Raw genomic sequence first — 13,987 nt, forward strand, 5'->3', positions numbered from 1 at the left:
CCCGCCTGGAAGGCTCCTTTCTGTTCAAGATACACTTGGCTCAACAAGTTTTTACTCCACTATGCCTCTAAGAACTGGTCCATTTCTGCAAGCAACAGAACATCTCCATTTAAAATGATCGGTGAGCAAAACAACTCACCTGGATAAGGCCTACCAGTTACTGGGAAGCCCCAGGAACAAAAAAAGCATGCAAACAGGCCGAGTGCCAAGAGCATCACTATGGTATAAAGGGTATTAGGAATCTAAATGGGACCTTCTGTTTTAAGCGTTGTGGTCTAGTCAGGACCTGCACTTGAGTCCCTGCTCCCCACAGGGACATTTCATGAGAGAAGCAGGTCGACAGATGTTTTTTTCTCCCTAGTCAATAGTCATGGAGAAAAAAATACTCATCCTCTGTGCCATGTCAGGAGCTGATCTAATTCTGAGTTCTTATCCCATCACTGTATCTGGGGCCCCACGTCACTGTGGCCTGGATAGCAGTACACAGGAAAACCCAGGATCCTTGAGGATGTGTGTCCCCGTATGAAGACTACAGAATTGAAATAGCTTATATGAAAGCAATTTATTAACAGAAAACAGTAACTTCAAGAGTCCTGTTCACAGACGGCGACCACGGCGACCTCCCTTCCTGCGAGTGCTGTCGGAGGGGATGGGGGTGACATCCTCTGTGGGGACAAAGAGAAAACAGTATTACTTGGAGCTGGTAGTAGGTTGGGGGGTCTAATAGATCAGCAGTGGGTCCCACTGTTCAACTGAGCCATATATATATATACACATACATACACACACACGGCCACGGCACTCCACAACAGTTATTTTTTCTACATTTCTGACGTGACTGAACTCAACTTTCTCTTTAAAAATATGTATTCCCTTTTGTTGTCCTTGTTTTATTGTTGTAGTTATTATTATTGGATAGGACAGAGAAATGGAGAGGAGAAGACAGAGACATCTGCAGACCTGCTTCACTTGTTAAGGGACTCCCCTGCAGGTGGAAAGGCAGGGGCTCGATCCAGATTCTTATGGCAGCTCTTGTGCTTTGCGCCACGTATACTTAACCCAACTCCCTGAACTCAATTTTCTAAAGAAACAAAACTCAGTATGTCGGATCAGTGACAATTTCTCTCGCATGAAAATTCCAAAATACACATCTTAAGAGGTCTAGACCAGAAGTAGACAACAAGGATCAACACCTATTACTACCAAGTGCACAAGAAAGGGCAACATGGGAGTTGGGCAGTAGCACAGCAGGTTAAGCGCACAGTGCACATGGTACAAAGCACAAGGACCGGCATAAGGATCCAGGTTTGAGCCCGTGGCTCCTCACCTCCAGGGGAGTCGCTTCACAGGTGAAGGTCTGCAGGTGTCTTTCTCTTCCCATCTCTCTCCATTTCTTTCTGTCCTATCTAACAATGACATCATTGCTAGTTTCACGCCTCTCTTTCTCCCCGGCCCCTATGCTAAGGACGTTGAGAATCCCAGCAGCAGCCGCAGAGGGAGGATGATGAAGCACACGGTGTGGTGATTTGCCCGTTCGTGAATAAAGATTAAACTGCGTTCTCAGCCCAGCCGTGTGTCTCTGGTCGTCTCTGTTACCCGCCCGTGAAGCTAGCCCGGCCAGCTGGAGCCCCCGAAAAACTTAACAACAACCAACAACGATAAAAAACAAACAAACAAAAAAAAACCAAGGGCAACAAAAGGGAAGATAAATTCAAAGAAAAGCCAACACAGCTTCCCAGAAGCACTAAGGGCGCAGGTCAGACCCAAAAGGCCCAAGTGCTACACAAACTACAGAGAACAGTTAGCAACCCTCCCAAACAGCACTGGAAAGGAAGGACAATTCAACTACTGCCACTCTCACCAGTGTCACCAGGCAGACTCAGAAATCAAATGTCATGGCCTCATGTGGAAGGGAAGAACAATATTAAGGCAACAGGGATGTGTGCCATCAGTGCCTCTTGGTGCCCACTAACTACCTAGTTGCCAGACCAGGCCACGTCCTTCCATGGGGTACTTACCAATCCGCCCAATTTTCATCCCTGAACGGGCCAGGGCTCTGAGGGCTGACTGGGCCCCAGGTCCAGGTGTCTTGGTCCTAGAAAATGAAGAGTGACATTTAGAAAAGCTTCTGGACAGGTCATTAGGGCTTCATAAGTTAGTTCCCTCAACTATGTGATTCAGAGACTGCAAAATTTCTGCAAATGCTCAGACACTGAGTATTTTAGGCCTAGTGGGTCACTTACAAAATGTTAAGATTTATTTTCAGCCCACAGACCAATTCAGAGACCAGATCTGGGCCATTGTTTGCACCCTGCTGTTCAAAATCCATTTAAGACACTGTCCCTCCCTGTCACCTGCATTTTTGGGGGTGGTGGTTTGTCCATTTCCGGCTGTTCTGATCACCCACAACCAAGATACTTCCATCATTTCACTGGACCACTGAACAATTTTCTGAGGCCTGTTTCTCACAACTGATACCTTTAGAAATCTAATCCCCCAGGGCCAGGAGGTGGTACACCTGGTTGGGCCCACATGTTACAATATGCTAGAAGCCAGGTTCAAGCCCCCAGTCCCCACCTGCAAAAGGAAAGCTTCACAAGTGGTGTAACGGTGCTGCAGGTGTCCCTGTCTCTTCCTCCCTATTCTTATTTTCTAATCCAATACAGCTAAGAAATCCAATCCTGGGGGACAGACAGTGGTGCTGCTGCCTAACTAAATGCAAACTTTACAATGTGCAAGGACCCAGGTTCAAGCCTTTGGTCTCCACCTGCAGAGGGAAATTATCAAGAGTTGTGAAGCAGGGCTGACGATGTCTCTTTCCCTCTCTAGCTCCCCCCCCCCCAATTTCTCTGTCTCTAGCCAACAAACAAAAATTCAATCCCCTCAAAATTATCACCATTCTTCACACACAGCCTGGAAGATGGTGCAGTGACTAAATGCTAGGCTCTCTCCCTAGTATCACATGTGGGGGTGATAATTAGGGTACCCTTCAGTGCGTAAGTCTCAATCCAGGTGCCCTAGTCCACGTACCGATTTCCTCCTGTGGCACGGAGTTTGATGTGGAGGGCAGTGATGCCCAACTCCTTGCACCTTTGGGCGACATCCTGGGCAGCCAACATGGCAGCATATGGAGATGATTCATCTCTGTCAGCTTTCACCTTCATCCCACCAGTCACTCGGCAGATGGTTTCCCTGAAGACAAAAGTAACTTTCTCAAAGACCCAACAGTATGCATCCCGCCCCATATAACAAGAGTGGCAGTTACGTAATGGTCAAATGTGAGCATGCTCTCCTTTCTGACAAGACCCAAGTTCCACCTGTAGATGCTCAGACTAAAGACAGCCAAGCCCCATGTCCAACACTTTATAATCAGCAAATGGAAACCAGTCTGTTGTTTCTGTTGACTTCCAGTCCACCCCCACAATGTACCAAGAGTAATCACCACTGCCTTGTGGCCACAATGTCCAGAGAACAGTTCCTTCTCACTCACAACACCAGTACTTTGTTAATCACATCTGTGAACTCAGCAACCAGGCACATTTTCTTATCTCAACAGTCATTACATTTCTTCAAAGAGAATCTAAGCTGGGACCCAACTAGCATCTTGCTAGTTGGGACCTGTGCTTTATTTGGGTACTTACTTGCCAGAAAGATCAGTGACATGGACGAAAGTATCATTGAAGGATGCAAAGATGTGGCAGACACCAAACACATTTTCTCCTTCGGCTACCTGAGGTCCAAGGCTGATGACCTGTTCTTCCTTCTTTTCTTTCCCCTTGCGAGGTGCCATTTCTGGGGGAGGAAATAAACAAACCCCAAATTATCAAGACAAGCCTTCCGTAACCCTTTTGGCCAGGTTATTAAAGGCAACAGTTTTACTCCTGTGCCTGCTCCCCAGGGACATCACCCAGGACTGCACTATACTTTTTAAAAGATAATCTTTCTCCTGAATAGGTCAAAAAGTAGGTCGGGACACTTCCAGGATCAAAGTGCAGGGCTCTAGAACACAAGCACTCTTCTCTTCACTTTTCTCAGTAGGATCTCAAAAATCTGCTTAAAGGCTTAGAAGCCTGCATTCAAAAGTGACACCACCACACACCTGAACAGATCAATTTTCTCTGCAGCCCATCTCCCACGCTAAGTGAAAGATCAATGATCTGTGCTGGGATGTCAGAGGCAGAATACGGAGCACGCAAATAGAACCCCAGCCTATTCTTGGGCCCCCCAAACCACCGTTTTCAGGTTAGGTCAGATAAAATGTAAGAGGCTTACACCCTAGAATGCTAATAATAGTCATTCATCTACCCACGTGTGCTGGTTACCAGTGGAGGGGCAGGCACCCACCCGAGCTCTATACCAACTCCTCTGCTTCAAAATCAGGGCTACGAGCCAGGTGTGGACATGTCACCATGAACAAGGGCCCAGGGTCCCCACCCTCAGGGGGGAGCTTCAAGAAAGGTTCAGCAGCAGGATGGCGCCTCTCTCTCCTCAATTTGTCTCAAAAACAAACAAACAAACAACCAAAAAACCCTCAAGGCTACCACCTCACCCATTAAATCTGACCACCTCTACCCTGTGCTCAAATAACTTCCTTCAAATAGAAATATCTCGGCCATGGGCCTGTGTTGAGCGCACATGCAGCAATGTGCAAGGACCCAGGTTCAAGCCCCCAGTCCCCACCTGCAGGGGAAAAGCTTTCCAAGTGGTGAAGCAGAGGTGCAGGTGACTCTCCCATATCCACCACCCCCTTCCCTCTCAATTTCTGGCTGTCCTTTCCAGTAAGTAAATAAAGATATTAAAAAAAAAAAAAAAAAAAAAGAAGAAACATCATCTCGGCCTAAATGAGAGCCCCATTTCCCTGCATCCCGGGAAGTGGCGGGACGTGCACCGGAACAGGTGCTGAGTTTGACCCCGGGAAAGGCGGACACGGTCCTGGTTTCTCGCTCTCGTTTTAATAAGCAAAACATTGGACAGGACTCTCCCGGCCGCCTCTCCGCATCGGGGGCGGGAGGACAGACACACCTACACGTCTGTCTAGAGACTTCGGTCACCGCCTCAGCCTCAGGCCTCCCCACCGAAACCCACCCGGCTCTTCCTACTGGCCCCCAAGCCTCCCCACCCCTCCACCACTACTGAGGCTACGAGTTGGGGGGACGAGGGGGACACACAGCATGAACGAACGGCTCTGCAACTCTCCTGCCTGAGGCTGTGAGGCCCCAGGTTCGAGTCCCCGTACCACTGAGCAATGCTCTAGTGGGAAAAATAAACACAGATACAGCGGGGTCAGTTTGCTCTGAACTTGGGACACCTGCCCACTGCCTCCCGCGTCCGCCGAGTTGGTGCAGCCAAGTTAACTTCCCCCTGACGTGGGACGGCGGCACCGCAGGCGCTCCGACCCCGAAGCTTTCAGACACTTCTCAGCAGACCCCGGGCACCAGGCCGCAGACCTTCAGGCGCGACACCCTCCGTCCCGTCCGCTCCCTCAGACACCGTGTGGCGTCGGCCCGGGGTGGGGGTGGACGAGGCGCAACGCAGCCAGCGGCCGGCGAGACGCGGCGGTTTCTAGGTGACGCTCCTGAAAACTCGTCTCCTAAAAACGCTGACACCAGCGCGCCCCGCGGTCCCCACGTGGCGGCCACTGAGACGCCACCGTGCGGCGTCTCTGCCAACCGAGGGCCGTCCGTCGGCACGGAAACGCATGGCCGGCGCTCAGAGCCGGCGGCGAGTTTGCAGGTCTCCCCCCCCACCTGCCGGAGCGCCCCGGAACCACAGCACGTGACCCTCTGCCAATGCCGGGGGCGTCCTGCCGCGTGGACTGCGGCGACCTGAGCCGACAACCTGGGCCTTCACACCGTCCCCGCACTCACTCAGCTTCACCGGGTCCTGCCTACAGCCAGCCCGCCGCCTTCCGACGCCAAGGCCCGAGCGCACTCCACTCGCTCAGCACTCGGCTCGGCCTCCCCAGAAAGACCCTCGTCCAGCACCCCGAACCCCGATAGGCAATCCTGCTGGAGGATGGAACCCGATTGACCGAAGCCAGAACTCCTACCTGCGCGTCCTGTCCAGACTCCAGCACCGGAAAGAGAGGGCGGGAGGGGGCGGGACTACGGGTCACGGCGTGTCCCCGGAAGTGTACGCGTGAGGTCACAGGACGAGGCCGGCTCCCGGAAGACCTAGCCTTTTAGTGTTTTCAAGGAGATGAATACTTTTCCCTGGGGAGTTTATTTAAACAAACGCCAGAAAAAGGTAAGGAGCCGGCGACCAGATGGCCTTTGAAACTGCACGAGGAAACACCAGCAGGAGGTGGGGGGCGGGGAAACCGTACTTCTATGGTGACGGCTGCGGCTAGATAGACTTCCGCCATCCGGACTTGCACCCGGCTAGACTAGAGAGGCAGCAGCGTCTCTTGTGGCGGGGAGGGGAAACCACAACAACAGAACCGCGGCTGTCAGTGACTGGAGTCTACTGGGCAAGATAAGACCAAATGATTCAATACTTGTAATTATAAACCATCCTGGGCTAACCGAATTCTATGCATTGATTCATTTCATCCTCACGACATTGTCAAATTGGTACCGTTCATTTCCCATTTACAGATCATCTCAAATAAGCGATGTTAACTGAGAGGACACCTCTGTGGTCCATTTGGAACTCTTGACAGCACAATGAATGGCTACAGTCCTTCCTTTAATAACAATATTGAACTTTGAAGGACTGCGATACTGTTTATATGGAGATAGGGGAAAGGCCCAAACTCCTGTATTTCTCTCTGTATACACATGCACACGTTTACACTTAAACACACACAAGCCGTTGTTCAGAATGTTGTGTGGTCTTGAGTTCAGCTCTGTTAGAGCCCAAGGATAGCATGTAGTTCTTTGTGCGCTGGAATTAATGCCACTGAATAACTTCAGATTAATTTAGGAAGGGACTTCTGTATAAAAATTTAGTGGCTTGGGAGGTGGTACAGTGCATAAAGTGTTGAATTTTCAAGCATAGGGTCCCAAATTCATTCCCTGGCTTTGCATATACTAGAATGATGCACTGGTGTGTTTTTCCCCCCATCTGTCTCTGTCTCTCTCTCTCTCTCTCTCTCTCTCTCCCGCCCCGTGTGTGTATTTTAATTTATTTATAAAAAGGAAACAGACAAAAACCATAGGATAAGAGGGGCACAACTCTACACAATTCCCACCACCAGAACTCCATATCCCATCCCTCCCCCGATAGCTTTCCTATTCTTTTGCCCCCTGATAGTATGGACCCAGGGTCATTATGGGATGCAGAAGGTGGAAGGTCTGGCTTCTGTAATTGCTTCCCCGCTGAACATGGGCGTTGACAGGTCGATCCATACTCCCAGTCTGCCTCTCTCTTTCCCAAGGGGGGGCGGGGTTCTGGGAAAGCAGAGCTCCAGGTCACATTGGTGGGGTTGTCTGTCTGGGGAAGTCTGGTAGCATCTGGAACCTGGTGGCTGAAAAGAGAATTAAGATATAAAGCCAGACAAATTGTTAACTAATCATGAACCTAAAGGCTGGAATAGTGCAGATGAAGAGCTGGGGAGGGGGTGTCTCCCTTCTGTAGATAGCTAGTAGGAATATTTTAGTTATATTCCAAAGGGCCTGTGGCTATATTAGTTTTTTTTTTAATTTTTTTTCTCCTGAGCCTGAAGTCTGATATGCAAGTGGATCCAAGTTATTGTCCGGGGAGATGATGTCATGGCTAGAAAAAGGACCAGAAAACTGGATCAGGGAAAAGAGTAGCTCCCTAATATGGGAAAGGTGTATAAATATTGTTGACTGTAGTGTTTGTTTTAATTCAGTTTTATTTTTATGTTTAAACATTTATTTATTTCCTTTTGTTGCCCCTGTTGTTTTATTGTTGTAGTTATTTTTTTTAAGATTTTATTTATTTATGAGAAAGATAGTAGGAGAGAGAAAGAACCAGACATTACTCTGGCACATGTGCTGCTGGGGATCGAACTCGGAAACTCATGCTTGAGAATCCAGAGCTTTACCACTGCGCCACCTCCCAGACCACTATTGTCGTAGTTCTTATTGTTGTTGTCGTTGTTGGATAGGACAGAGAGAAATGGAGAGAGGAAGGGGAGACAGAAAGGGGGAGAGAAAGGTAGACACCTGCAGACCTGCTTCACTGCCTGTGAAGCGACTCCCCTGCAGGTGGGGAGCCAGGGGCTCAAACTGGGATCCTTAGGCACTTAACCCACTGCACTACCATCCAACTCCCTTAATTCAGTACCCCTGCAGCCCAGGAGGTGGCTCAGTGGCTAAAGTGTGTTGGACTCTAAAGCATGAGGTCCCTAGTTTAATCCCTGGCATTGGATGTATCAGAGTGATACTCTAATTTATTTCCCTCTCTGTATCAGAAATCAAATAATAAATAAATCTTTAGAACAATAGTGCTCCCTTCCCATTTTAAAAAGTCATTAACTACACAAAACCATAAAATAGAAACATGCAGACAGCACAAAGAAAGAAACAATTCTGTCAGTGGTCCGGGAGGTAGGGCAGTAGATAAAGCATTGGATTCTCAACCATGAGGTCCTGAGTTCAATCCCCAGCAACACATGTACCAGAGTGATGTCTGGTTCTTTCTCTCCTTCTATCTTTCTCATGAATAAATAAATAAATTCTTTAAAAAAAAAAAAAAGAAGTGGTCCAGGAGGTGGCACAGTGGATAAAGCATCGGACTCTCAAGCATGAGGTCCTGAGTTCGATCCCCAGCAGCACATGTACCAGAGTGATGTCTGGCTCTTTCTTTCTCCTCCTATCTTTCTCATTAATAAATAAAATGTTTTTTAAAAAAGAAAAGAAACAATTCTGTCACAGCTTAGAGCAGATTTCACAAACTGCTGCATAATGACTCTAAAATTACTCTCAAGAAAGAATACCAGTGTCTAGGGTCATACCACCCTGGACATGCCCGATCTCATCTGATCTCAGAAGAAAGAAGAGCAGAGACTGGGGAAGACAGCATAGTGATTATGCAAATAGATTTCATGCCTAAGCTCTAAATTCCCAGTGCTGGTATTCTCCTTGGAAATCTCTTTCGGATTCAAACAATCACATCTACATTGAAATTTTCTTCCACTTTCTTCAGCCTTAGTTTGTTTGAGGTATTGGTATTTAAGATTGAACAGTATTTGCTTCTGTTTTCCCTAATCAATTGGCAGTGTCCTTCCTCCCCTTCTCCTAGGGAGTTTGCCACCACCAGCTTCCCATAACTCCTTTTCTTGGTCCTGCTAGGAATAGTCTAGCAGAAGGAAGGGGAATTGGCACTAGCATTGAGAATTAAGTTACAGGGCTGGGAAGATAGCATAATGGTTATGCAAAAAGACTTTCGTGCATGAGGCATTAGAAGTCCCAGGTTCATTTCCCCACAGCACTATAAACCAGAGCAGAGCAGTGCTCTGGTAGAGAGACTGACTGAGGCCTGAGGAGACAGCATAATGGTGGTGCAAAAAAGACTCATGCCTGAGCTTCTGAGGTTGTAGGTTTAATTCCCTAGCTCCACTATAAATCAGAGCTGAGCAGTGCTCTAGTCTCTCTCTCCCCCTCTCCCCCCTCTCATCACTAAAAAAATTAAAGTCCCAGGGGGTCGGGTGGTAGTACAGTGGGTTAAGCACACGTGGCGTAAAGCGCAAGCACTAGCATAAGGATCCTGCTTCGAGCCCCTGGCTCCCCACCTGCATGGGACTCGCTTCACAGGTGGTGAAACAGGTCTGCAGGTGTCTGTCTTTCTCTCCTTCTCTCTGTCTTCCCCTCCTCTCTCCATTTCTCTCTGTCATAGCCAACAACGAATGACATCAACCACAACAATAATAACCATAACAAGGCTACAACAACAAGGGCAACAAAAGGGGGAAAAAAGGCCTCCAGGAGCAGTGGATTCATGGTGCAGGCACTGAGCCCCAGCAATAACCCTGGAGGCAAAATAAATAAATAAATAAGTAAAGTCTCAGATTCAGTTCCCCCAGCACCACCATAAACCAGAGCTGAGCAGTGTTCTAGGAGGAAAAGAAACACTATGTAAAACAAGGGCAACAAAAGGGAATAAATAAATAAATTAAAAAAAAAATTTTTTTTGATATTTATTTTATGTATTTATTCCCTTTTGTTGCCCTTGTTGCTTTATTGTTGTAGTTATTATTGTTGTTGTCGTCGTTGTTGGCTAGGACAGAGAGAAATGGAGAGAGGAGGGGAAGACAGAGAGGAGGAGAGAAAGATAGACACCTGCAGACCTGCTTCACCACCTGTGAAGCGACTCCCCTGCAGGTGGGGAGCCGGGGTTCGAACCGGGATCCTTATGCCGGTCCTTGTGCTTTGCGCCACCTGCGCTTAACCCGCTGCGCTACAGCCCGACTCCCAATAAATAAATATTTTTTAAAAGACACTGTAATACAGAAAAATGTGTAGAATAAAAACTAATTCCTTAATTTTTTTTCTAGATGTACCACTATTACTGGAGCATGATTCTAGAAATAACTTTTTATACTTATACATAGGTATAAAAATAGGTATATATGTACATATAACTGTATACAAAACATACCCTTGTTCTCGAGTTGCATAGAAACTGCTTTCTAGAGCTGGGAGATAGTTCATGTACTAGAGCATAGTTGTCCCCCCCCCCCCGCCCATTCTTACCATAGACATGGAGACCTACTGGTGAGATAAAGAGAGCCTGTGTTGAGCAGGAAAACCACGGACGGTGCCGGGGAAAGGCGCATAAAGGTGCTGTGCTGTCTCTCTTTGTTCTCTCCCCTTCTGGAAAAGTTCATAGGGACAGTGCAACGGAACAGACATGCAGGAGGCACCAGTACCCTACCCCAACCCCCAACCCCCAGGCTCCCCCAAACAGTAACTTTCTGTACTTATATAGCTGTAGTTACACCTGTGGCTGTATCTGAGCATTTCTGTTCTGTAACAGCCAATGGTATGTAGGTGGAATTGCATTCCACGGCTTAGAAAGTGACTCAGCGACAAGGCGTTGGACTGACAGACAGGAGGTCTCAGCATGGCATGTCCCAGAAGGATCTTCACGTTCACTACCTCTCAAGTAAATATATTTTTAAAAAATGAATTTTGGAGCAGGGAGATAGCATAGTGGTTATACAAAAGAACTTTCTTTTTCTTTCTTTTTTTTTTTATTTAAGAAAGGATTAATGAACAAAACCATAGGGTAGGAGGGGTACAACTCCACACAATTCCCACCACCCAATCTCCATATCCCACCCCCTCCCCCGATAGCTTTCCCATTCTCTATCCCTCTGGGACCATGGACCCAGGGTCATTGTGGGTTGCAGAAGGTAGAAGGTCTGGCTTCTGTAATTGCTTCCCCGCTGAACATGGGCGTTGACTGGTCGGTCCATACTCCCAAACAAAAGAACTTTCATGGGTCAGGGGTAGATAGCATAATGGTTATGCAAACAGACTCTCATGCCTGAGGCTCTGTCAAGTCCCAATTTCAATCCCCTGCACCACCGTAAGCCAGAGGTGAGCTGTGCTCTGGTTAAAAAAATAAATAAAATAAAATAAAGCAAAACATTTCCTTAAAAAAAAAAGGACTTTCATGCTCAAAGCACCAAAGGTCCCAGATATTCCAGAGCTGTGCAGTGCTCTGGTAAAATTAGATAGATAGACAGATAGATAGACAGACAGACAGACAGAAAGATAGATAGAAAGAAAGATAGATAGAAAGAAAGAATAAGAAATAGTGTGGCCTGGGAGGTGGTGTGGTGGATAAAGTGGTGAAGTTTCTTTCAAGCATGAGGTCCTGAATTTGATTCCTGGCACTGCATATACCAGAGAGATGCTCTGGTTCTCTCTATTTCTTCTCTTCCTCTCATTAACAAATAAACAGATAATTATTTATTTATTCTCTTTTGTTGCCTTTTTTTATTGTTGTAGTTATTATTGTTGTCGGATAGGACAGAGAGAAATGGAGAGAGGAGAGAAAGACAGAGGGGGGAGAGAAAGACCCCTGCAGACCTGCTTCACCGTTTGTGACTCCCCTGCAGGTGGGGAGCCAGGGGCTCGAACCGGGATCCTTAAGCCGGTCCTTGCGCTTTGTGCCACTTTTGCTTAGCCCACTGCGCTACCACCCGACTCCCACAGATAAATATTTTTAAAAGATTGCATTGAGTGCTGGTCAAATAGCTCATTTTGGATAGTGCACTGCTTCTGCCATGTGTACCTCTTCAGTTTGAGCTCAGCTCCCACTGCACTGAAGGAAGCTTTGGTGCTATATCCCCCCGCCTCGTCTCTCTTTCTCTCTCTCACCAGTGTTTAATATAAGGGAAATAGATCGATTAATTGAATTCTATATGCCATTAGGTAATTTTTTTCCACTTAACATTTTTCCATAACAGCTAGGAAAAATAAAACATCTTTTCCCCAAAACAAACAAACTTTTTTTTGGTCATTGCCAGGGCTTTATTGCTCCAGGATGACTTTTTCAGATCATTAGATAGATAATGCATATGAAGACACACACACAAACACACACACACACACACACACACACACACACACATCTTCCACCTGAGTTTCTTTCAGTGTACTGGGTTCCAGGCTCAAACCTAGATAGTGCACATGACCCAAACATGACCCAAGCAGCATGTGAAGGGAAAACACTAAGCAGACCTTGCACTGGAGTTGTTGTATTACAAGTAAAAGACTCTGGCATGGCGGGGAGGGTTCAGGTCCTGAAACATGATGGCAGAGGAGGACCTGGTAGGGTTTGAACTGTTATATGGAAAACTGGGAAATCTTATGCATGTATATATAGACTATTGTATTTTACTGTCAACGGTAAATCATTAATCTCTCAATAAAAAACAAAACAAACAAAAAAAAAAAAACCAGCATGCTGTCCAAGTCAGCTACTCTGCTGGTCCCTAAAAACACTGATTTTTAACAAATAGTAAATGGATTCACAAGTATTTTATCACAAATATTTTAAAAGTTGAAAACACCACGAAGTATACAAAAAAGAAAGAAATTCTGTAACCTCTGACTTCAAGCAACCTTCTTATAAGCAGTTTCCAGAATTTGCAAATATAAACAAAACTATCCAGATATACCTGTGCTATTTTTACCTCAGGATAATTTTTCTTTTTGCCCCCAGGGCTTTCAGACTCCTTGATTTCACCACTTCTAGGAGATGGACTCACTCTCCCTCCCTTCCTTTTTTCATCTCTCTGTCTCTCGCTTTCCCTTTCTCCTTCTCTCTTTCATTTTTTCTTTCTCCTTTTAAATCTGTCATTCTCTTTCTTTTTTCTTTCTCCATTTTTCCTCCCTCCCTCCCTCCCTCCCTTCCTTCCTTCCTTCCTTCCTTCTTTCCTTTCTTCCTTCTCTTTCAGTATCAGAGAGAAAGAAGAGCACCAGTCCTGAAGCTTCCCCTGTGCCTGTTGCTCCCATGTAGTGCTGGGGGCTCGAACCCAGGTCTTCATTCTTGGTAAATTTTGAGCTCTACTGAGTAAGCTATCTCTCTACCCCAGGATAAATGTTAAATTCTGACATAGCTTACTTATACTGTCCTCCAGAAAGTTATCAGTTTAGGCTTCTGCTAAACTGAGAAAATTAAATGTATTTCCTTGCTGTATTTCTTTTTCTATTATTCTTTTTTAAAGTTTACTTCTTAAAACTTTTTTAAAAAATCTTTCTAGCACTAGGAACGGAGAGAAACAGGGTGAGAGAAGGGAAGTGAAAGGGAGAGAGAAGAGAGACACCTGTAATACGTTCTTCTCCTCTCAAGCTTTTCCCCTGCAGGTGGGGATGGAGGCTTGAACCTCAGGTCCTTGTACAAGGTAACTGTGCACTTTACCAGTTGTACCACCACCTGCCCCACCATAGCCCCTATGGTAATATTTCTTCCAAGACTAGTAAGGGCAGGTATCTCTTTGTGGGACGTTTCAAGCATTGGTATCTTTTCTGTAAATTCTTTGAAAATATGAGCAATTTTTTTAAAC

At 46.5% G+C, this 13,987-nt stretch overlaps 1 protein-coding gene across 5 annotated transcripts; it reads right to left on the reverse strand.

Moving 5' to 3' along the window:
• Positions 1–543: 543 nt before the first annotated feature.
• Positions 544–6,165, reverse strand: RPS14 (ribosomal protein S14). Of its 5 annotated transcripts, none has more exons than XM_007516408.3 (5): positions 6,050–6,165; positions 3,642–3,792; positions 3,031–3,192; positions 2,019–2,095; positions 544–665 (listed from the first exon to the last, which is right to left on the reverse strand). In XM_007516408.3, exons 2-5 carry the CDS (start codon positions 3,788–3,790, stop codon positions 598–600), a joined length of 456 nt encoding a protein of 151 aa, XP_007516470.1. In that variant the 5' UTR covers positions 3,791–3,792; positions 6,050–6,165; the 3' UTR covers positions 544–597. The 5 variants fall into 5 exon arrangements, with proteins under 5 accessions (XP_007516470.1, XP_060037261.1, XP_060037272.1 ...); XM_060181278.1 differs by lacking the exon at positions 6,050–6,165 and adding an exon at positions 5,868–5,891; XM_060181289.1 differs by lacking the exon at positions 6,050–6,165 and adding an exon at positions 5,448–5,468.
• Between the last annotated feature and the right edge of the window lie 7,822 nt (positions 6,166–13,987).

This window comes from Erinaceus europaeus, chromosome 2 (assembly GCF_950295315.1).
Source record: "Erinaceus europaeus chromosome 2, mEriEur2.1, whole genome shotgun sequence".
Taxonomy (NCBI): domain Eukaryota; kingdom Metazoa; phylum Chordata; class Mammalia; order Eulipotyphla; family Erinaceidae; genus Erinaceus; species Erinaceus europaeus.

What these genes read in the sequence shown, in the direction of transcription:
- RPS14 (XM_007516408.3), bottom strand. Translation starts at nt 3,790, where the DNA reads ATGGCACCTCGCAAGGGGAAAGAAAAGAAGGAAGAACAGGTCATCAGC. An exon ending in GTCACTGATCTTTCTGGCAA is followed by an intron (nt 3,193 to 3,641) that starts GTAAGTACCCAA and finishes TTTTGTCTTCAG; the next exon opens with GGAAACCATCTGCCGAGTGA. An exon ending in CGTGCCACAGGAGGAAATCG is followed by an intron (nt 2,096 to 3,030) that starts GTACGTGGACTA and finishes TTCATTTTCTAG; the next exon opens with GACCAAGACACCTGGACCTG.